Here is a 22,816-nt window from a genome sequence, read left to right on the forward strand (position 1 = left end):
GTCACCGGTAATCTGTTGTGTAAGTGACTATTGATATGTCTCCCGTCAGCAATGCTCGGGTGATGAAGGACGTATTAACACGTCTCTGATCAAGAAGTTAATACATTTTCTCAGGAGAACCAGAGCCCCTGATCTCCGGATGGACCCCAGTTCAGCATCCTTTTCCTTAAATCACTTTGTTCTTGCTTCCTGGATCAGGAGGACTTCCAAAACCCAGTTCTTTAAAGACATGTCAGTTTTGTTTTTTTATCCCCCCAACCCCACTTTAACAAACAAAACAAAACAAAAATATCATTAGCCAATAACCCTGGGAACAATTTAAGGAAAATCTTAAGTCCCCAAAGGTAGAAAGGCTCTTCTGAATCGGTTCACCTAGTCGGGGGTGTGTGTGTGTGTGTGTGTGTGTGTGTGTGTGTGTGTGTGTGTGTGTTGCTGACAACAGCGTGGGGCATGCACGCGTGTTCCGGGGTGCTTGCTAATAACATCTCTTGTGCTCTGCTTCCTGCGGCCGGGGCGCCAACTAACCACGCGCTGTGTGTGTTCCAGTGGGGCCCCGACGACGACGTTTCCGCGCCCCGCGGCCGAGGCCTGGGAGAAGAGGCGCTCTATGATAACGCCGTCCTGTACGATAACTTGCCGTCTCCGAAAATCTTTGCTCGCTACCCTCCCGCTGACAGGAAGGCTGCTAGGCCGTCTCCTGACAGGCTGTCCTGTAACCACTACAAACACCCCGCCTCCTCCGGCCTGCCCTCCTCCCCGTCTGTCACTAACACCTCTTCTGTGGGGAGGGCGTCTCTCGGGCTCAGCTCACAGGTACAGCACCCCCATTCTGTCGTCTCCTCGAGTCTCTCAGGCACGCTTCTCCTGCAGGGCCGGGCGGCGACAGAGTATCCGCCGGCTCGCCGTCACTGAGTCCCATCGGGCAGAGCGCAGTCTTCCCCTCAGCTAGAGTGTGATCTGCAAATGCTCTCGGCGTCCGGCCACCCAGGGACGGGTTACAAGAGACGCAGAGCTTTAACCATCTTATGTACCAGCCCGACTAGTTCAGGGGGCTGCCCTGGGGACTCAGAGGTCAAGAATCTGCCTGCAATGCAGGAGACCTGGGTTCAGTCCCTGGGTCGGGAAGGTCCTCTTGGAGAAGGAAATGGCAACCCACTCCAAGTATTCTTGCCTGGAGAATCCCACGGACAGAGGAGCCTGGCGGGCTGCGGTCCGTGGGGTCGTAAAGAGTCGGACACGACTTATTGACTAAGCAGCAACTACGAGCCCCTGGCTGCGTTGTTTGTCTTTTGCCTGCGCCCCCCTCTCTCTCCATTCAAAGTTCCCCAGGGAATTTTGTGAGTTTTGGGGATTAAAGGCAAAGTATTAAAGAGGATAGGGCAGTGGGTTTTCAGATTTCTGAGCTGCGGTTTCCTTTCCTGTGTTTTGGTTGCGTGAACTTGAGGAAGGGTGGGCCCTACTGGCAGCTGCTTCCAGGCCTTAAAGCAGGATTGACCCCAGGATTGCAGTAGGCGCCCGTCAGGAGTGTAGGAGTGTACTCCCTAAAATGGAGTAGGTAATAAGGCTCTTGGATCATCACTGAGTGGTCCGGAATCTTGACACTGAGCGACTGTCCATCCCACACCTGATATGTGTGGAACACTGTGGCGTTTCAGTGTGAACAGTAATCTTGTGTTGCATTTAAACTAAGATCCAAGCGGTGCCTGGAAGAGTGCTCTACAAACATAAAGCACAGGACCACATTTTAAACTATTTTCTTTTCCCTCCAGTGTTTGGGGTAATCTTGAGAAAATGATGAATGCCAAGTAAGATCCTAGAATTTCAGAGTGTGATAGTTTATAGTGGTTCTTCCAAACCCACTCTTTTTATCAGTTACATAGGGAGATTTCTGTGTTTTATTTCTAACAATAGCTAGAGATGCTGATTCACTGAGTCTGAGGGCCCAGTCCAGTGTATCTTCAAACATAAGTACTTACATAGAAAGTTTTTTTATGAGTGAAAGTGATGTGAAAGTCACTCAGCTGTGTCCGACTCTTTGCCACCCCATGGACTGTACAGTCCATGGAATTCTCCAGGCCACAAGACTGGAGTGGGTAGCCTTTCCCTTCTCCAGGGGATCTTCCCAACCCTGTGATCGAACCCAGGTCTCCCGCATGGCAGGCGGATTCTTTAGCAGCTGAGCTACCAGGGAAGCCCCTGATACTTACGAGCACTTAGGTAAAAAGTCTCACAGGTCACATGCTTGACTTATTAGGTGAAGGTATTGACCTGTCTTTTTATTGGTATTGGAGTTCACTTTGGTAAAAACGATGGGACAAAATATCGTATCTTACTGTATCAGTGTCCCCTGATTAGTTTGGAATCACTTGACATGTGGTTCGTTTGTGTTTCGTTTTTGTTCATGTTACTTTCAAGGGGGCAGCACGTTTGCAAGCCGCTTACCTTCAGTCTCCGTGCCCTCATTTGGCCGTTTGGTGGGCCCGCTACCCTTAACACACACCTGCCGTCCGGGCTCTCGGTGTGGGCGCTGTGTCGTTTAAGCTTTTTAGGAGCCCTGTGGGTGGCATCCGTGTCTTTACGTTTTCAAATGAGCACGCAGGCTCAGAATGCGTTCATGAAGCGCTCAACACCTCCTAAATGATGGAGTGGGAATTCGAAGCCCCGCCCCGGCCCCCCGCAAACCCAGGCCCCCAGCAGTAAGAAACGTGCGTATGGAGGCGCCTGGGCAGACGTGTGCTGTCAGCCTGACCGTCTAACTGGATCCATGGCCCAGCTAAGGTGCGCACACATCCCTTGAGCAGAATGCAGCCCGGGTTGGCCTGCACCCATCAAAGAAGTAGGGATACATTGAATTATTCTAAAATCCTGTAGTGAGTTAAAATGCAATTCATACTGTTCCTGTATTTAGCTTCTTCTGCTTCCTTCCTCAGACCCCATGAGCGAATCAAACGGTAGTTATTTATCCAGTTAGGACATCAGTATAAAGCCCTGGGAGCTGAAGACTTAAGTGCACATGGTCTGCTGCTTCCCCAAAGACCATTCCTCCACAGTAAAAGCTGCTTATCCTTGGAAGCAGACTGTCGGTAACCTCAGCCCAGTGCCCTCAGAAACCCACAGTCTGTGCCAGTGTCTTGATCGGCGTACGCCACCTCCCGGTAGAAATGGGTAACTTTGGCGCACTCCAACTGAGGACATCCTAGGGTTCCCTGTTTGCTCCGAACCTCGGTGCTAGAACCTTCTTAGCCGCTCCAGGAAGTTCACAGCCGTCCAATGTTGGGAAGCCAGACCGGTGTCTACTAAACACCTGCACTTTTTTTCTGTCTGTGCTACATTCAAAAGAGTCAGAGACTGAAACAGTTGACTGCAAAAAACCCCAGAAGTGTTCGCTTGCTTTTCATTCTCCCACATGTTTATTTCCACAGTCGAAGGGTAAGAAGCCCCCCGTGGCCTCCAATGGCGTCATGGGCAAAGGCAAGGCTCCGAGCGGGCAACAGAAAAAGGCTGACTCGGCGGCTGGCGTGAAGCGGACACCTTCGAGTAAGTCGACCCTTCCGTCTCCCATGTTCTGGCTTTGGGTGCAGCATGCAGAGCTGGGGCTGCGTGGCTGTCTCCCTTCCCACCTGGGAAGGTGGAGAGTGCCAGGTCTTGCGGGGGGCGGGGTGGGCAATTGGAGAGAGAGATCCGTTCACACCCAGATCCTTCCTTGTCTGCTGGGTTGCAGAATGGCCGTGACTTTTAACCTGGCTCTTAGGCTGCTGCATACACAAGCAGACAGAGCTGGTTCAGCTGTAGACTTGCTTCTGGGTTCGGAAGGTGGTGCTGCTGTGAGGGGTCCTGGTCAGTGGGTCAGACTCCTCCGTCGGTGTCCCCAGTCTACCGGGTGAGCCGCTTGGGTTGAGTCTCAAGCTGTCTGAGCTCAGTCTCTGTGTGTGGGAGGCATAGAAACGGTCAGCCGGGGCCTCTGGCTGAAACCAGAGGGTAGCGTGTGTCCCTCAGACCGCAGGAGCCTTTCAGGGTCTGTAAGGCGTCCTGCTCCCCCCACCCCACTGTGCTCTCTCTCCTGCCGTGTCGTCCCCCCGGCCCCACCCTGGATCGGGGCGGTGGCATCGTCCACCCCACTGTGCGAGTGTAGACGCAGGTTCAGGGAGTTGATGAGGCTCCCCGAGGTCTCCCCGAACCCGTGCATGGACCGGGTTTCCAGGCTGCAGATCCGGCAGGGGCTGGACTGAGCAGAGGAGCCCGCCTGCGCCCAGCATCCTTCGTGATCCACAGACGCGTGCCTCCAGGGCCTTGGTCGGCGTACGCATTTGTATTTGCTTCAGACCTGGCTGTGTTGGATCACTCTTCATCCAGCCAAGTCGGGCAGGGGCTGCAGACGGAAGACCAGGCGGTGGGCGCCCGGGGTTCTGTCCCTGAGGGTCCCGCAGGCAGACACTGCTCCAGATAGGCCTCAGCACGGGCTCTCAGCAGGCCCTGGAGTGCCTCGCTGAATGTGGGCCTGTTGGGGAAGTTTCCCTGGGAGGAACGTGGGAGTTAAGAGCTCAGTCTGACATGGCCACCTGGGAAGCCGGGCTGACACGTTCTGAGCTGGGCTCGGCGTAGCTCCCTCAAGGTAGTAGCCCCAACTCCACGTGACTCGGCACCTGGCTGCTGACCACGCTGAGTGCCGGGGGCTTGATTTCAGACTCAGCACGCGGCAGGTGAGACGGGGCTTCGTGCTTGGCTTCGGGTGTGCACGGGCCCACTGTCGTTGCGGGGGGCTCGCAGCGCCTGCCCTGGGGAAGCTCGGGCCTCCCGTACGTCAGCTCCCCGGCTCTGCCCTTCTCCTCAGACACGGTCTCACTCCCCCGCTGGGCCTCCTCATCGTCACTTGTTTAAAGTGCTCTTTCTGACCTCGTTTTCCGGGCAGATCTTATTTCCCTCACGCAGTCAGGTGTTCTTACAGTGTCTTAGGCCCTCCTGGGGAGGGGCAGGTGGGGACAGAGTAGCATATCTGCAGTCCCCTGTGCTGCAGGGCCTGGGCGCAGGAAATGTGCCTCCTCCATCTCTCAGCACCCGCTCCTGTTCTGTTTCCCAATCGCTCTCCTTATTTCACGAGGCCTTCGGTAGGGAATCCTTGCTACCTTTGGTGACATCCAGTGATGAAAAAAGAGAAATTGCAGTCTGTTTTTGCCACGTCAGCCTGTTGCATTGCATCCCGGATGGCATTTATTTCACGGGGACCAAATGATGCGGGAGGCAGTAGGCGACTGTACACAGCTTTGTCAGGAAACAGCTTAGATCGGAAACGAGCCGGCTGAGTTTGGACTGCGCTCTATTTGTAGAATATGCGGTATCTACGCTCCCGAGAGCAGTGCTTTTCTTTCAAGCCTTTTTAAGATTTTTCTTTTTGATGTGGGCCATTTTAAAAGTCTATATTGAGTGTCTTACAATATTGCTTCTGTTTTATGTTGCGGTTTTCTGATCCTGAGACGCGTGGGATCTTTGCTCACCAAACAGGGATTGAAGGGCCCCCCTACATTGGAAGGCGATGCCTTAAGCCCTGGACCACCAGGGGAGCCCCTTGCGTTTCAGGTTGTTGACTTGGTCATTCTCACGCTGTGATCCTTTTAATATCATCCTCTGGGGCAGGGAGGGGGGCGTTGGTGTGGGTTTTTAGTGAGGGGAAGATTGAGCCCAGATTGATGGCTGTGTACCTGCTTCCGTAATGCAGTTTCATGCGGGCACCATGGTTTGCCTTGCAAGAGCTGGTGAATGCTGGGTTTAGGAGCGGCACTAGAAGTGGCTGGAAAGGGCTCACCGTTGCCTGGGAGGGTGGACAGGGCTCTGGGGACTCCGATATCGCTGACCGGGATGAGAGCTGCCGGGGAGCATCCACCACCGCCCGGGCATCACGTGGTCCTGTCAGAGGGTGGAGTTTAGTAGGCAATGATTGTGTTGGTTTTTTTTTAACGCACAAGGTAGGCTTTAGCACTTCTGCTTTATGGGGGGTGAAGCTGAGGCTCCGGGAGACTAATTGCTGGCCCACAGTCATCACCTCTTCCCTCGTCCACTGCCTTCATTATTGAGCATGACACCCCTTTCCTCCCCCACGGCTTCTCCCCAGAAGTCATTTCCAGTTTAGTAACAGTGTCAGACATGCAAGTAAACCACTGTGGTGTCTCGTGGGACGTGAGTGCCCAAGGGCGGGGGTGCGGGGGCCCTGAGTTGTCAGGTGTGAGCGGTTAGCTTCAGGGGCATCGGAAGACCCTGGGAGCTACAGAATCGTTCCATCGCTCGGTCATGTTCCAGTCTGCGACCCCATGGACTGCAGCACGCCAGGCTTCCCTGTCCTTCACTGTCTCCCGGGGCCTGCTCAAAGTCATGTCCTTTGAGTCGGTGATGCCATCCAACCATCTCATCCTCTGTTGTCCCCTTCTCCTCCCACCTTCAATCTTTCCCAGCATCAGGGTCTTTTCCAATGAGTCAGCTCTTCACATCAAGTAGCCAAAGTATTGGAGTTTCAGCTTCAGCATCAGTCCTTCCAATGAGTATTCAGGACTGATCTCCTTTAGGATGGACTGGTTGGATCTCCTTGCTGTCCAAGGGACTCTCGAGAGTCTTCTCACAGAACTGTGAGCCCTGACTATTCTGGTAAGGCAGCGTAGTTAGAGGAGACGAGCACAGGCGCAGGGCCTAACGTGATACTAGCTGGTGTGAGGTTGGCCAAGCCTCTCAATTGTCCTTAAGGCTAGTTTCCTCTCTGCTCAGTTTTCCGCTCTGTGTTTAATGAGCATTTATTTACCTAGTGCTCATTCTGTGCTTGCTCAGAGTTCTGATGAGTGTTAATTTACCCCTCAAAACAACCCTGTGAGGGCGTCCCTGGTGGCTCAGCGGTGAAGAATCCACCTTACATGGCAGGAGACACAGGAGACTCCGATTCCATCCCTGGGTCGGGAAGATCCCGGGAGGAGGAAATGGCACCCCACTCCAGTATTCTTGTCTGGAGATTCCCATGGATGCAGGGAGCCTGGTGGGCTACGGTCCACGGGGTCACAGAGTCAGACACGACTGAACGACTACAAACAGCCACCACCCTGTGAACTGCCCCTCTCGCTCCCCCCGTCGCACAGGTGAGGAAACGGGCACAGAGCGAGGCAGTGCCTTGTGGAGCCACACAGCACGGGCGGCAAGTTGGGAGCCCCTCCCAGGCCGTCGGGCTCCAGACGCGGCTCTGCGTGCCCCTTCCCTCTCTCACGAGTCCACGTGCCAGCAGATCCCTGTTGTGCGCTCTGTGCACGCAGGGCGGCCCTGCCACTCCTGCAGGGGCACAGGTGCCGGCAGAGCCGGTAGAAGCGCCAGCAGCGCCGTAGTCAGGCTCAGACGTGACGCTGAGAGCGCTGCGGGCACCGGGAGATTATTTCTGGCGCCGAGAGACCCCTCTTCTCAGATGGCAGAACGTTTGGTTCACTCTCGACCTTACTGAAGAGTATACGTGGCATCCTGTCTCAATGGGAGGAGTTAAAGAAATTTCCTAATATCCTTTTCTTTTTTTTTGCCTTTTCGTACTGTCCCTGGGGTCGCAAAGAGTCGGACATGACTGAGTGATTTTGAACCGAACATCCTGTTTTCATCTTTGAAATTCGTTTCAAAGAATATCGGATCATCGGAACCAGTCACTTTTCTGTTTGGTTCAAACCCGTCCTATTCTTTTTCCTCGTTAGATTAGCAAAATGACTCGCTTTGAGTTTATTTTATGGAGCTGGTGGACTAAACGGGCTTTATGAATTGGCCCGTCATCTGCTTGGTTAAACCTAATTTCCTACCGACGCTTTCTTGTTTGAAAGATGCCGACCAGTACAAATATGGCAAGAACCGGGTGGAAGCAGATGCCAAGCGGCTACAGGCCAAAGAGGAGGAGCTGCTGAAGAGGCGGGAGGGCCTGCGAGACAGGCTGGCCCAGCTGCGCAAGGAGAGGAAGGGGCTGAGGGCGGCCATCGAAGTGAACACCGGTACGCGGGGCCCCTTCTGCGGGGCCAGCACCTCCGCACAGGGTCTGCCCCTCACCAGGCTCTCGTCCTTCCACGCGGTGCTTCTCGCAGTTCGGAAGCCTTGCTGGAAGCCCGGGGCGGGGGCCACGGTGTGGAGTAAGGACCAGGCAGGACGGGGCCCCCTGGCTGGGGCCCGGGTGGGTGCCGGGAGCTGTCCCAGCCTCGGGTGCTGACGGTCGGGTTGTCGGGGGCATGAGCCCCAGGGCTCCAGAGCTCTGGTCCCTGGCTGTGACGGCTGTCTCAGCAGGACGACACATCGTCCACAGAAGCCCAGGTGGGAGGCCCCCTGTGGGGCTGGAAGGAGCCCCCTGTTCCCTGCAGAGGGACCAGCGAGCGCGGGGAGGTGGCGCACTTGCGGATGGTATCTGGGAAGAGCCCAGGGGGACGGGAGCAACCCCGGGGGGTCAGGGAGGAGGAGGACACCCCCGTGTGGACTGCAGCCCGTCTGTCTCTAGGTCAGGCCTGTTGTCAGGCCTCCTGTAGGTCAGGCCTCCTCCCCGGGGGAGCTGGGCGAGCAGTGCCTGGCTCTGGGGTGGGTGCTGCAAAAACGTCTGTCCTCTCCGCTCAGGGCTGAGTCTGATCCTGGGGCGAGGATGACGCTGTCAACTGTGATCCTTTGGCCTCGGGTCAGGGGTAGGGGTGAGGAGGAGGGACTCAGAGACCAGGGTGGTTTGGAGGGGAAGCTCCTGCTCTGCATCGGCGCCTGCGCTGGAGGAGCTGGAAGCTCCTGCTCTGCATCGGCGTCTGCGCTGGAGGAGCTGGCGGATGTGCAGCAGTTAGTAGGCAGCTCCAGCCATCCCTGACTTTGCGCCTAGGTGATTTTTTTAAGAAGGAAAGCGCTTTCAGAGCTTAAAGGATGGGAGGCCGGTGTGTGCCGGTCTGAGACAGCCTGTAGGAGGGGCAGGAGGGTGAGATGCACCCCCCTCAACCCTGGGACAGGGAAAGGGATCAGAGGCTCAGGCAGAGACCTGAACGGGAGCCCCCAGGTCAGCAGGACGGGAGGAGAGTCCTTCGCTCCGTGTTTCCAGTTTGCAGGTTAGTGAAGGTGCGGACAGATTAGACCAGCTTCGGGCCTGGGAGAAGAGAGCCTTCATGTGCTGCCAGGCGCCAGGCTGGGGCCTGCCCATCAGTTGGTCAATCCTTGGAGTCAGTTTCCTCATCTGTGCAATGGGCGCATTATCTGCCCTCCCATGTCACCACGACACATTTCAAATAAGATAAATACAGCGAATGTGCCGTATTCCATGGGGATGTGAGCTGTATTATATTTTGAGCACAGGGGCAAATAAGATGACTCGAGTAGAAAAAAATGAGAACAGAAAAATATTCAGACGTTTCAAGTCAGTGACATCTTTGGGAGCCACCTAGTCCAAATTCCTCAGTTTAAAATGAGGGTGTTGAGGTCCAGGCCCCAAATTCCTGCCATTTGTGAGCATCAAGGTCTTCTACTTCCCAGTCCATATTCTCCCAGCTGCATGAAGGGGGGCGTTTGGGAAGGGACCCTGTTCCTTTCAGGAAGTGCTGGATTGGAGTTTGGTGGGAAAGACTCTAGTTGGGTGGGGAGCAAGAACCCCAGGATTGGGCCGAGCGCCTCGCAGGGGGTCCCGAACGTCCATCCTCGGATGCTTGGAAGTATTTGCCTTCAGCTGGAGCAGTAGTGTTCCTCTGGGATTCCAGGCAGGAAGACCCAGGTGGTCCTGGAAGAGAAGCTGAAGAAGCTGGAGGAGGAGTGTAAGCAGAAGGAGACGGAGCGTGTCAACCTGGAGCTGGAGCTGACGGAGGTCAAGGAGAGCCTCAAGAAGGCGCTGGCCGGCGGCATCACCCTGGGGCTGGCCATCGAGCCCCGCTCAGGGACGTCCAGCCCACAGGTACAGTCCACCCGCTCCCCGGGAGAGGGGCCGGGCATGCTCTCCCAGGTTGCGACTCATCCCTGTGCCCCAGCGTCAGCTTCGCCAAGACACAGCTCACGTGCCCGCCCGAAACACGTTCCTTGGCTGTGTTTCAAGGTCACGGACCCTGAATTTTTTCTTCTCTGTCTCACTGAACTTTTTTTCAAAGGTGGTGGAAACCCCAAGTTGTTTTCTTCCCTTTGGCAACATCTGAGTACAATATTGGGTTGGTCAGGTTTTTTCTGTGTGATGTCATGTCTCTGGGTGCCGATCACTGCTCTCGGTGTCTGGGGTGACCCCACGTTCTGGGGTCCTCCCTTCCTCTCGAGGGTCTCCCACTCAGCCCCCTCTTGTCAGCTCTCCTTCCCTGTGCCCTACCTCGGGTCTGCTCCTCTCTCTGGAGGGCCCCTCCTGGGACCCCAGAGCTGCCATCTGCCCGCGTGCGGCTCTCTGCCTTGTCCCCACCCTGACCACAGCCTGGGAACAGTGGCTGCCATGAGGCGCACCTGTCCTGGGGGAGGGCACAGGCTGCCTCCCTCAGAGCCCAGCTCGGCTTCCCAGGGGGTGGACGGAGCGGCTCCCTCCTCCCCACCCCACCCCTCAGCCAGAGTGGCCTTTGAAGGCATTTCCAAGTGAAGGAAAACGTGGGGAAAGCTGGCTGCAGCCCCTGGAGGGGGCGGTTCTCAGCGACCCCTGGGAATGGTCACTGAAGCACTGTCCTCCTAAAATGACGTTCTATGCGATCTAACTAGTGTTCTACATCACACGTTACGCAGCGAGCACAGGGTGGTCAGTCCTCGAGACCTCGTTTGGGGAAGGACAGCAAATTACAGGAGCAGCTTGCGATCTCACTGGGGACCGGGTGACCGCAGGTTCGCTCCGCTGCATCTCAGGACTTGCTCTGACCTGTGGAGACCGTGCTGTAAGCGGTCAGGCATCCTCCAAATTGGACTGTGGCCACTACCGGGAGGGGCACCCCGTGGCTTCAGCATCAGCCCTTCCAGTACATGTCCAGGGTTGGTTTCCTTTAGGATTGACTGCACGGAGCTCCTTGCGGTCCCAAGAGGCTCTCCAGAGTCCTCTCCAGCACCACCACACGAGAGCATCAGTTCTTCGCTTGTCATTTTTGCCTATTTCCCAAGCCCGTTTTCTGCATCAAACATTTCCCTCATGGAAAATACTGTGGACCTGGAACCCGCACCTCACCTAGCGCCTCCTCTTTCTGTTAACAGTCTCCGGTTTTCAGGCATCGGACTCTGGAGAACTCGCCCATGTCCAGCTGTGAGACCAGCGACGCAGAGGGCCCGCTGCCTGTGAACAGTGCGGCCGTCCTGAAGAAGAGCCGGCCGGCCCCCGGCAACTCGCCCTGCCGGGGCCACGTGCTGCGGAAGGCCAAGGTGAGCGCCCACCCCGCCCGCTGGGGGAGCGGCAGTGCTGAAGGGGAGCAGGTATCCTGGGGGGCGGCGACCCCAGCGCCAATGCAGGCAGGAGGGGTGGGGGCACTTCAGCGCTGAGCTTGTTGGGGATGTGGGGGCTAAGGAGCTAAGCATGGCCTCCTCATCCGGTTCTACAGCTTCTGTATATTAGATACTGTTCCACGAGTATCTTCCCAGTTCTTTTCTAAAGTCAGACCCTCCTTCAGGAAGCCGTCCTTTCAGAGTCAGGAACGGCCAAGACCTGGTCTCTAGGCCCACGCCATCTGTTGTCAGGAAAGTCTGCAGCTCTGGTTCTGCCTCCTGGCTTCTTCTGACTTGTATCTTCATTGATGAAGCAGAGATTGGCCAGGTGACCAACGGGATCCTTAAAACAAAAAAAAAAAGTCGAGGTGTGCTCTTCTCCAACTCCTCCCCAGCCTCCCCACCCTCACCCCATAAACCTCTGCCCGAGGGGCCATCCTGTCGTGCCTTTCAGCTGTTCGCTGGCACTGCCCACTGAAAAGTTTTGATGCCAAACTTAAAATCTCAGAAAATTAAACAACAAAAAAACTATAGATTATCAAAGTACACAGTCCTGGATGGTGTAGCTGACAGTGTGTGCTGTGGAAGCATCCTGCTTGGTCCAGTCACCCTGCTTCATCCGGATGAGTTTCATCTGTCCCGACGAACGTGGAGGCCGGCCGCCCTCCCCTCTCTCCCTGGGACCCTCTCCGAGCTGCCGTCACCTTTGTTCTCTGGCGGTTTTGGAGCCCAGGGCAGATCGGCTGGGAGATACTGTTTTCTGGAAAGTGGGTCTGGTGTTTGATGAGAGCCAGAGTGTTGAGCACCGGCCGCTCGCTGCTGCGTTCACGGGCGGGTCCGTGACGGTGGCGGTTATAAACAGCATCTGCACTGTCTGCCTTCATAGCACACGCGTTCGACCGAGCCTGTGTGTGTTGGTAAATTTGGGGAAAAGAATGATTGTGTGCCATTGGTTACTTTGCTTCAGTTCAGTTCAGTCGCTCAGTTGTGTCCAACTCTGCAACCCCATGGACTGCAGCATGCCAGGCTTCCCTGTCCATCACCAACTCCCAGAGCTTGCTCAAACTCACATCCATCAAGTCGGTGATGCCATCCAGCCGTCTCCTCCTGTCCCCTTCTCCTCCTGCCTTCCATCTTTCCTTGGCATCCGTTAAGTATCCTTAGTTTGCAGAGGAATATGTTTTGCCTGAGAGATATTTAGAATCGAGCTGTCCCATAAAGTCCCCCTAATTATTTGCAGAAGGGAAATGCGATAAAAATATTCCCTTTTTTTTCTTTACTGTCAAAGAAACCAGTGTATTACGGTTCTGTAGCTGCAGCCTCTGGAAGGCTCCGTCTCGAGGGCCTGCCCTCGCCATGCAGTTGCCCGTGCTCTGCGCGTCCCCCTCACGATAAACGTAACATGTGTGGTTTTGGCTGCAGCAGACGCACAGCTGGCCAATCAGACCAGCCCAGGGCCTCCCTGACGGAATGGGGTTGAGCGGGGTTTTCCCGAGACTCCCGAGCATAGTGACTGGGGAGCTGTGGCTGGGGGAAAGGGGTGGTGGCCCGGCCCGGCCGCTGGGAGCGTCCGTCCACCTGTGAGTGCATCGCACGTGTGGTCTCTGCTCCCACCGTGGCCTTTCTTTCTGGGACTCCTCTGACTCATCCTGGGTTCTCATCGAGAATTGTCATCCCAGGCAGTGTTCCTAGGGTAATGCCCGACTCCCGAAGAGGGCTGCTCTGAGTGTGAGAGGGTGTGCCCACGAAAGCTGGGGAGTGGCAGGTCGCCTGTCACAGGGTTTCCCAGTGTGAGGAGGGCTGACGGGCCCCGACGTCCAGCTCTGGGCAGCCGCATCCTCCCCGTCTGGGCATCAGAGCATGCGGGAGGTGGCCTGGCCTGCCCCGGCCCCAGGCGTGCCCTGTGGACCTGTACATACCCCCTGTCCCCTCACTTGGCAGGAATGGGAGCTGAAGAACGGGACATAGAGCCGGAGGATGCCCGGTTCTCGCAGCGTTGAGTGGCCGCCCTGCGACTGCGCTCCGGTGCCAGGACCCGGGCCCACCGCGCATATCCTCTCTACTGTATAATGGTTCCCTGTAAAGAGATTTACTTGTAACTCTTTGGCTTCCAACTTCATTTGTGAAAAGACGGCAAGGGATGGAAGGTGGGGAGCCTCCCCCTCCGGCAGATGAAGAAGCCACAGCTTCCAGCCCAGGTAGACGGCGGCTTCCACCCGTCCCCGCCCCTCCAGACCGAAGACCCGCAGGGACCTCGACGCAGACACGCTCTGCACACTGGGCGCAGCGTGGGCCTCCGGCTGCCTGCGGCTCGGCCAGGCACCCTGGGGACACCCCACCCACCCCCCCATTGCCCCCTGAGTCTCACAAGCGCCTCCCCCACACCTGGTAAAGTCACCACCGAGCTATGCTGTGAAGCAGTTTCTATCTGTTTTTACGAACATTTTACGAACAGATGATTTTGTCACCAGGACACTCTCCTTTAGGCCTTAAGGAAACGTCCTCTCTGTGTCCTGGGTTGCACCTAGCGCCCAGGGCTTGCCAGAGCTTCTGGGCCATGTTTTGTTAATGGTCTGTCCCGCTTTGCAAGGGTGGCAGAGGGTCTTGGGGCTTCACGTTGTGTGTGTCCTTTCCTGCTTTTTCCAGCATCCACGCCCCATCGACCCCCTCAGAGCCGGCGTGTGGTCTCAGAGCCCTGGGCGGCCTCAGGCTGACAGTCACACTCGTTCCCCAGGGGCCTGGCTTCCAGGCAGGGCCTCTTGCAGCATCCCTGTCTGCCTCCTGTGGGATGCTTCTGGAGCCTGAGACGTGATGGGGACAGGCCCGTCCACAGGTGGAGGTCATCTGGGTCTGAGGACCAGGCCAGCCCTCCCATCTGCAGACGGACCTCTCAGGAATACTCCTTGTGGGAAGCGTGGCCACTGCCCAGGACAGCCTTAGTCACCCTGGAGCCCCCTGCACGCTGACCGAAGGACCAGTCACATGCGTGCACGGGCTCTCTGCCCCCCGCCGCCGGAGCGGGCCTGGCGTCCGCTGCCCCACGGGTGTTTGTCGTCAGATACAGGAGCGGTAAGCGAGCAGGCAGCGTCCTGTGACCACGTCCTGGTGCTCACTTTTTCTGCAGGCCACACGGTCAAGGTTGCTGTCGCCAGCAGGGTCAGAGTGGCCCCCGAGGCTGGCACGGGCCCTGGCTGGCTTTACCGACCAGAGCAGGGCAATGGTCTTGGTGCCTAGGAATTTCGCAGCAGAACCGGAAGCTGTTTACCTGGACCATGTGAAGTCACTCAGTCGTGTTTGACTCTTTGCGATCTCATGGACTGTAACCTACCAGGCTCCTCTATCCATGGGATTTTATAGGCAAGAGTACTGGAGTGGGTTGTCATTACCTTCTCCAGGGGATCTTCCCGACCCAGGGATCGAACCCAGGTCTCTCGCCTTGCAGGCAGACTCTTCACCATCCGAGCCATCAGGGAAGCCTGTTTCCCCGGAGTCCACCTGAAAAGCCTGGATTTCTCGCAAAGCCGGCTGTCTGGTCTGCAAGCTGCGGCCTGGCGCCCAACGCTCAGGTTCATCCTTCGTAGTTGATACAGCAGGTGGGGCGCGTCTCACCCGCACCTGTGACCCCGCCCCCGGAAAGCCAGGTGGGAAGCGAGGAGCCCATCTCCCCAGTGCTGCCCCCCACCCCCCGCTCTCCCGTCCACGCAGGAGGCGGGACCACATGGCATCATATGAAGCTGAGCTTCCATAAACTGTGAGCTGCTGTAGATTCTCACTGCCTTGCGGTCAAATGAACGTTCTCCGTCGTGGCTCTCCGGCTCCTCTGATTGGTAGCCAACTTTGTCCAAGACGGTGGTCAGACTTCAACTGTTACTGAGAAGGGAAAAGGTGATCTTATCCTGGTGCAGGTGGGCAGAGTCAACCAGCAGTGGGCCGGCTGGCAGCGGTCACTGCGACCATCTCTGTGGGTCGCACCTGAGGACAGCGGTTGATACCAGAGGCAGGATTTGGGCCCTGGTCTTTAGACTCCCGGTTATGTATTTCCTGCCTAAAAAACCCACGTTTTTAAATTCACTTTCACAACCATAAGCCTTTTAAAGAGAACGGAGGATTCAACCCTGTCTTGTTCCCCGAAGCCACGTAAAACGGGCCCCGTGGGGGTCAAGGCTGCCGGCGTCGGGCTGTGTGATGTCGTGTGTGTCCCTCGACATCTTAGATTCGATCAGAAAGTTAAGGCATTTGCTTCAAAATAAGTTATTTATTTGTATATGTTCAGTAAGTATAGGTTTTAATTTATATCTGTACATATTAGACACACCGTGGACATCCTGTCAGAATCCTGGCAGCGACAGCTATCTCTGTAGCCCACCCGAAACGTGCCCCCTCGCCCCGGGGGAGACCAGGAGGCAGTGGTGACCGAGCCAGCCTCGGGGGACAGGCAGCCGGCCTGGACCCTTGCTCTGGGGTGCAGGCCCCCATCCCCTGGGAGAAGCGGATCCTTGGGCCATGTCCCCATCCCTCCAACAGACAGTCATGGTCACAGAGTGCTTGCCAAATAGGATCCTGACCGAAATGAGATGAACGTGGTGGCCGGACCAGAGCCCTGGTGTGAGACGGTCCCCTCCCTGGGGTCTCGAGGTCCTTCCCTTAGGGTGGGGCGACCATCAGCCTCTCAGGCTTCTGTTCCTGGCTGTGTTTTGGCAAGGGTTCATCAACCTTGAAAATCCTTTCATTTTCACGTTTTTATGAAGTGAAGTGAAAGTCGCTCAGTCGTGTCCGCCTGTTTGCGACCCCATGGACTATACAGTCCATGGGATTCTCCAGGCCAGAATACTGGAGTCGGGTAGCCTCTCCCTTTTCCAGGGGATCTTCTCAACCCAGGGATGGAACCCAGGTCTCCTGCATCGCAGGCGGATTCTTTACCAGCTGAGCCACCAGGGAAGCCCAAGGATACTGGGGTGGGCAGCCTATACTACATTTCTATAGAGTTTTCATTCACTCACCAACCTCTTGCACAGACATAGAGGGCACGCCACGTCACCCTCGACGTGGGCTCAGGAGGTGGAGAGGGCCGCTCCTCCCAGGCACCGAGGGTCGAGCAGGGCCAGTCTGTGGGTCTGAGGAGCCAGCGGTGGCCCTGCCTCCCGACAGCCGTCTGCGGGAGCCTGGCGGGCGGGGCACCCGCACACGCATCTCCCCAGGCCCTCCTCCCGGGGACCGTGGAGAACCAGTCATGGCCCCTCGGTTCGCACACCTTGGCTTTGTCCAGCTGGACCGTCCCCTTGTCCATCTCCCCGGTCCCTGAGCTAGTTTGGGGTGTTTTCGTGAAAACCCAGATGACTCTGATGGGCTGGAGACATGCCAACTCGAAAAAATCTGTCACAGAAAGTTAAAGGCGTGTGTCCTGGCCCTGGAGGCCGGCCCCCCAGTGAGGGGTTTCAGGCTCCTGTTCACTGAGACAGACTGCTGGGCTTGTGTTTCCCAGGGGAGGGCGCAGGGCCGAAGCTGGGCTGGGCCCGAGGGTTGTGGGCAGAATGCTGTTGTCTGTGGCCCCAGCCTTTCTTTCCCGAAGAGTATGTGTCAGCACCCTGTTTGGAAGGAAATGTAAAGTTTGCCCACGGGCAGCCTTCTCTGATTATTCACCAGCATCTGTCCTGGGACTGGAGCCTTTGCAGCCTGGCCCAGGGACAGGCACTCGGGCAGGGCCTCCCCAACATGTCTGTACCCCAGCCCGGCCGCTCCGCCCAGCGACAGCTCCTCCAGGAGCCAGCAGGACGCCCGGGCGCCTCCACCTCCGCTCAGCAACACTTCAGTATTAAACTCTTGCCTTTCTCTCCTCCCCCCCCCCCCAAATTAAGGTTTTTTAATGCAAAAATAGTAATTTCAGACCATGGCCCAGTTTTAAAGAGGGTATTTTGTTGTTCTTGTTGTCCTTACTGTCTTCTTTTTATCCCCACGATGGACTGGGTTGATACTGTGAAATAAACTAGAAATAAATTAACATTTTCATGCCCCCACCCACACACACACATACACATACTACACACAGCTCAGCATCCCAAAAAAAGAAGCAGCCTCCTGGTGGGCCCCAAGCTGGAGCAGGACTGCCTGTCCTGTGTCCTTGGTGAAGACGAGAGAGCTCATGCGCAGGGAATGTTGGCCTCACGTGCACCCCATCTTTTGTGAAATAATCCAGTTATGTCCTTCCAGATAAACCCAGCTTGACAGCAGACAAGCATCACCAGGTATTTCTATTCATTGCCATGGAAGAAACTTTCCAGATAGAATCATCAGATCATATTTCTTAGGGACCAGAGGTGTTTTTAATAAGATAATCTTTGATTTTCTTTTTTTCTAAAAAGAAAGGAAACACTAACTTTAAACTTTAACATCAACTTTTAAATTATGCGTGTTCAGCGTTAATTGACCATGGCTGTGAGTTGTAAGATGTTTTCATATTAAGAATGTAATTATTTCCTTATTGTATTTTTTAAAAGCTAAAGTCATATTTAAAATTCTCTTTGAAACAGGCAAGAAACGGGAAAGGTTTTTTTTAATTAAATATGTTGGCAATGTCCATTTTAAATAACTGTAAATATATTTTCACTGTTTCACCATGTATTTAATTCATAAAGTAAAAAAAAAAATTTATCAGAAGAGACTCACATTGGAAATACTCATTTTCAGTCCATTTGCCCGATTTTGTAATAGCTTCACTTGACTTTTCTGCTTTGCTATGGATTTTCTACAGTTTTACACGGTGTAGCCCGCAGACTGGCGCCCTCGGGCGTGCCATCTTTGTGTATGCTAATAAACTCGACTCTCCCAATCCAGCCTCCGTGTCTTGACTGACTTGGTTAGTGGGCGGACGGGAAGGACTGTCCAGTGGATGGAGTTTTACCAACAAGGCATTTTGCTTTCCGGGGCTTCCCTGGTGGCTCGGATGGTAAAGAAAGTGCCTGCAATGCAGGAGACCCGGGTTTGATCCCTGGGTCGGGAAGATCCCCTGAAGAAGGAAATGGAAACCCACTCCAGTATTCTTGCCTGGAGAATCCCCATGGACAGAGGAGCCTGGTGGGCTACAGTTCATGGGGTTGTGAAGACTTGGACATGACTGAATAAGACTAACGCTTTCATTTTGCTGGCTGGGTTGAGAAGTGGTATAAGGAGGGGTCGAGGTGGGGCATGTGTTTTGTTTCTTTGGCAAAAATCTTTCATGAAAGAAGCACAGTGCTTTTAGTAGCTTTTAGCCCAAGGACCCAAATACTTGGATCAGGCAGCATCTGTGTCCCTTCTGAATGCAGCTCTGTGCCCGGCGCCAGAAACAGGGCCGATGGGAAGTGACTCTGGTTCTCAGGGTGCCTGCTCCAGCCAGGGAGACAGTCATGTCCGCAGTGTGGAGTATTCCAGAACCACAGGAGAAGGAGCAGCTGCCTTTAAGGTTGCTGCATTTGGTGGTGGGGTTTGCAGGGCTTCCCTTGTGGCTCAGCTGGTAAAGATTCCGCCCGCAATGTGGGAGACCTGGCTTCAATCGCTGGGTTGGGAAGATCCCCTGGAGAAGGGAAAGGCTACCCACTCCAGTATTCTGGCCTGGAGAATTCCATGGACTATATAGTCCATGGGGTCGCAAAGAGTCAGACACGACTGAGTGACTTTGACTTTTGCAGGGTGGGTATTTGAGCTGGGTCGTGGTGTTTAAATAAGAGTTCAGCAGGGGGAGAGGGGCACCACAGGAGACCGTGGTGGCGGGTGAGCGCAGGTCCAGAGAGTGGGCGGGATCAGGCCGCGGGCCTCCTGTCTGCAGATGGGGGTTGGGGCGGGGCCTCTGTGGAGAGCATCCAAGCCTTTTGGTGGAGTGGGGGGGATGGCCAGGTTTCTGGTTTTAGAAAGACCACTGCCAGGGGGAGGGCAGGCGCGTGTGGCGCTCTGACCTCAGGGCCAGGAGCAGAAGGGCCACTGCCGGTGCACAGCCCACTGAGGGCTGATGGAGCTCAGACGGAGGAGCCCCGAGGGCTGGCCAACCTGCCGCCTGACATGGAACCCAGGGGAACAGAGCTTGGCCAGAGTGGCAAGAAGAAAGTGTCAGCTTGGGCTCTGCAGGACGCCTGGGTCACCGAGGAGGGGTGGCCTGTGTCTCTGTGTGACTCGGAGACCCAAGTCATCACCCACCAGGACCCAACCTTTCAGGACTTTTTTTTTAGCCAGGCCATGCATGCAGCATACGGGATCCTAGTTCCCCGACCAGGGCTTGAACCCACACCCCTGAGTTAGAACTGTGGCGTCTAAACCACTGGACCACCAGTGAAGTCCCTGGACCCCCTTTCAGAGGTCAAGGATCAGGTGACCCGGGGGGGCCTCCTTCACCTTCACTCTCCCCTCCCTGGGACTGGGCTGGGTATTGTGCCCCTGATAATGAGGGCCCTTCCTTTGCTAGAAGGAAGCAACCGCCCTGAGTCAGGTAAGCTCACTTCTCCAGGCCCCCTTAAACGACAGGAAGGTGATGGCCCGCATGCTCTCAGCTGGCCTCTGCCCTCCAAGCCGTCCGCCAGGGCAGTCCTCTGCCCACCGTTCGCTGTCCAATGGCGGCGGGTGGTTCTGCTCGGCGAGGGGCCCGGTTAAGCTTCATTAGAACCGACTTTAACTGATGCTTTTTCCTCTGGCTTGCACATGGGCCATGTCCTGGCAGGCTTGCAAACGCGAAGGAAGTGCCTCTTTCATCTCTTTTAAAATTCAGCAAAAGGGACCCCAGAGTTCTTGGTTTTGCTTTCTACAGCCAACGGAGACAAACTTGGGGACAGTTATACCTCCAGCTATAATTCTGGGAGCAGGTGACAGGAAGCCCTGATCGGCATAAATCAGGAGCCCGGCTCTTTAAGGGGAGGCAGGGAAAACGTGAGCTGCTGTCTGTGACCCAGGAACTTTTATGATGGGGACTTCATCAATTTTACGATGCTGTTAAAAATGACTATCTTTTCAGGGACCAGTTAGCCAGAAAACAGAGCAGGAGGCAAGTAGGGATGATGAAGCAGGTCAGGCGGACTTACCTCCAGGCCTGGGGGTCGGTCCTGGACACCGAGAAGTCAGTGTGGCCTGGGACAGCCCGCACGCCCAGGGGTGGAGGGCAGGGCATTGGAGATTGCCTTGTTCTGAGGCTTTGACAGCTGGGGCCTTGCTGACCCTGGAGGCACGGCCCTTCCAGGGACCACTCAGTTCTTCGAGACATCGCCCGCAAACACCGCTTTCACGTGTGCAGCGACCCGTCCAGAGTCCACACCCCAGCCACCTCCTCTATGAGGTTCATATGCTCCGGGACCACTATCCCCTGACTTCATCGCCCCCGGGCCGGGTGCCACCCTGGTCCCAGAGTCTGCCGAGATTACTCAGGCCAGCCCAGCCCCTTTCCTTCCTGTGAAACTGCAGTGAATGAAGGCGCTTGTCCTCATCTCCCCCTGCCTCTGGCTCCTGACTGGCCCCGGGTGCTTCCCTGCGAGGCCTGGCCCGGCCTGACGTGGTGCCGCCTTACGGGGAACGGGGACTGTGACAGACTTACCTCCTGACCCGCCCCGCAGCCCCCGTACTGGGCGATGATAAAACCTACGGTTTGAACACCCCAGTTTGTGGGAAAGGCTCGCTGAGTATCGTGTGATGGGAGATGCCCGTCCGTGAAACGTCCTACAGCCTCCGTAAGACTCTCGTCAAATGGAAATCCTTTCCTCCGTGGGTTCTCTTTCCAGCAGGATAAACACTGTCCTTTACTTCAACTGATCATGCATTCATTTCCTCATTCGGGGACGGTTTACTGAAACCCCCACGGCGCCTGGGGCCCTGGGGACACAGAACTCTATAAACATGACTGTCAGCACCGGCTCCTCACCAGAGCCGGTGATGGACGCGTGTGTGACCCGGGCGACCTCGCTAATAAACACGTAATTATAAATGGTGAGATGCCACGAAGACACTCCCCCGCCACCGCCCCGTCTTCTGGTGGCGACAGACTCCAGCCACGGCCAACCCTCCATGGGAGGCACCGAAGACCCATCCCCACCCCTCTGGATCAGGGGACTCAGGGGTCCCCGGGGACACTCCCACACCGACCCTGGGAGGATGGGGGGTTCCCGGCACAGGGGGTGTTTCTTGAAAAACTCTGTGTTGGCCGCTGAGAACAGGAGCCATCTCCCCCGAACCCGGGCCAGATGAAGGCGACTCTGGAGGAGGAGAGCCCAGGAGGTGTTTGGTGTGATTCACTGATCCCGGTGTCCCTAGGTTTGGGGTCACGGACATGCCACTAAGTTCTCAACTTGGCCTCTGTGGATCAAGCCATAAACACTGCTGGGCCTGGCGGTTCAAGACTGACTGGAGTCACCGCGACAGTGGGGAGCATTGTTGCTGCCTCTCAGATCTAGACGGTCACACACCCGGAGCCCCCAGAGCCCAGGGGAGCTTGCAGCCGTGACGCCTGATGCCAACCTGAGTCTGTAAGGGGCTTCGCCCCCAACCTCCCCACGGGTGTGCACGCAGCACGCGGGCAGAGGCAGTGCTGGGGCTGGGCGGGGAGCCCGCACACTCTGGGGGTGGTGGACACTGGCTCCCACCCCAGGCAGGTTCCTGGGGATCCCCAGTGCCATGGAGGCCCCCCTGCCAGAACCGGGGTCCTGGGGTTGAGAGTTTGGCGGAGCTTCGGCCTCTGCCTGGGTCAGAGGGTTTCTGCTGTGATGGCTCCTGACAGCGTTGGGGATACAGCCCGGTCCACAGGACGCATCTCCTCCTGGTTTCCAGACCCAGCGGTTCCCAGGGCAGGGACCCCGCCCCCCAACTCCATCAAAAGTTCTCTTCCTCCTAAAACAGTAAACAAAGCAGTCTTAGGCCCCAGAGGAACTGCAGGCCGCCATCCAGGACCTGGGAGCCGCAGGGCGGGGGCTCCGCCCACAGCCCCGCCGGGTTCTCCTGAGTTTTTCCGCCTGAGGGCCGGAGGTGAGCGCCCGGCAGCTGCTGGTGCAGTTGTGCCACTTCCTGTGGAATACGCATGGCTCCCAGCCTATTAAAAAGCAGAGACATCACTTTGTCAACAAAGGTCCCTCTAGTCAAGGCTATGGTTTCTCCAGTGGTCATGTATGGATGTGAGAGTTGGACTATAAAGAAAGCTGAGCACCGAAGAACTGATGCTTTTGAACTGTGGTGTTGGAGAAGACTCTTGAGAGTCCCTTGGACTGCAGGGAGATCCAACCAGTCCATCCTAAAGGAGATCAGTCCTGAATATTCACTGAAAGGACTGATGTTGAAGCTGAAGCTCCAGTACTCTGGCCACCTGATTCGAAGAGCCAACTCATTGGAAAAGACCCTGATGCTAGGAAAGATTGAGGGCAGGAGGAGAATGGGACGACAGAGGATGGGAAGGTTGGGTGGCATCACCAGCTCAATGGGCATGAGTTTGAACAAACTCAGG

The 22,816-nt window shown here is 56.1% G+C and overlaps 1 protein-coding gene across 5 annotated transcripts in view; it reads left to right on the forward strand.

Moving 5' to 3' along the window:
- Window positions 1-18,206, forward strand: part of AFAP1 (actin filament associated protein 1) — a 149,347-nt gene extending 131,141 nt beyond the window's left edge. For 3 of the 5 annotated variants that reach the window (XM_025289636.3, XM_044945611.2, XM_044945613.2), the window contains 5 exons: window positions 3,423-3,537; window positions 7,827-7,991; window positions 9,708-9,898; window positions 11,152-11,316; window positions 14,819-18,206. In XM_025289636.3, coding sequence (XP_025145421.2) covers window positions 3,423-3,537; window positions 7,827-7,991; window positions 9,708-9,898; window positions 11,152-11,316; window positions 14,819-14,875 — 693 coding nt within the window. In that variant the 3' untranslated portion in view covers window positions 14,876-18,206. Of the gene's footprint in view, window positions 1-546; window positions 814-3,422; window positions 3,538-7,826; window positions 7,992-9,707; window positions 9,899-11,151; window positions 11,317-13,317 lie in introns of all 5 variants that reach the window. The other 2 variants (XM_044945614.2, XM_044945612.2) reach the window with 2 other exon arrangements.
- Window positions 18,207-22,816: the final 4,610 nt, after the last annotated feature.

The sequence above is a fragment of the Bubalus bubalis genome, chromosome 7, assembly GCF_019923935.1.
Source record: "Bubalus bubalis isolate 160015118507 breed Murrah chromosome 7, NDDB_SH_1, whole genome shotgun sequence".
NCBI classification, from domain to species: Eukaryota; Metazoa; Chordata; class Mammalia; order Artiodactyla; family Bovidae; genus Bubalus; species Bubalus bubalis.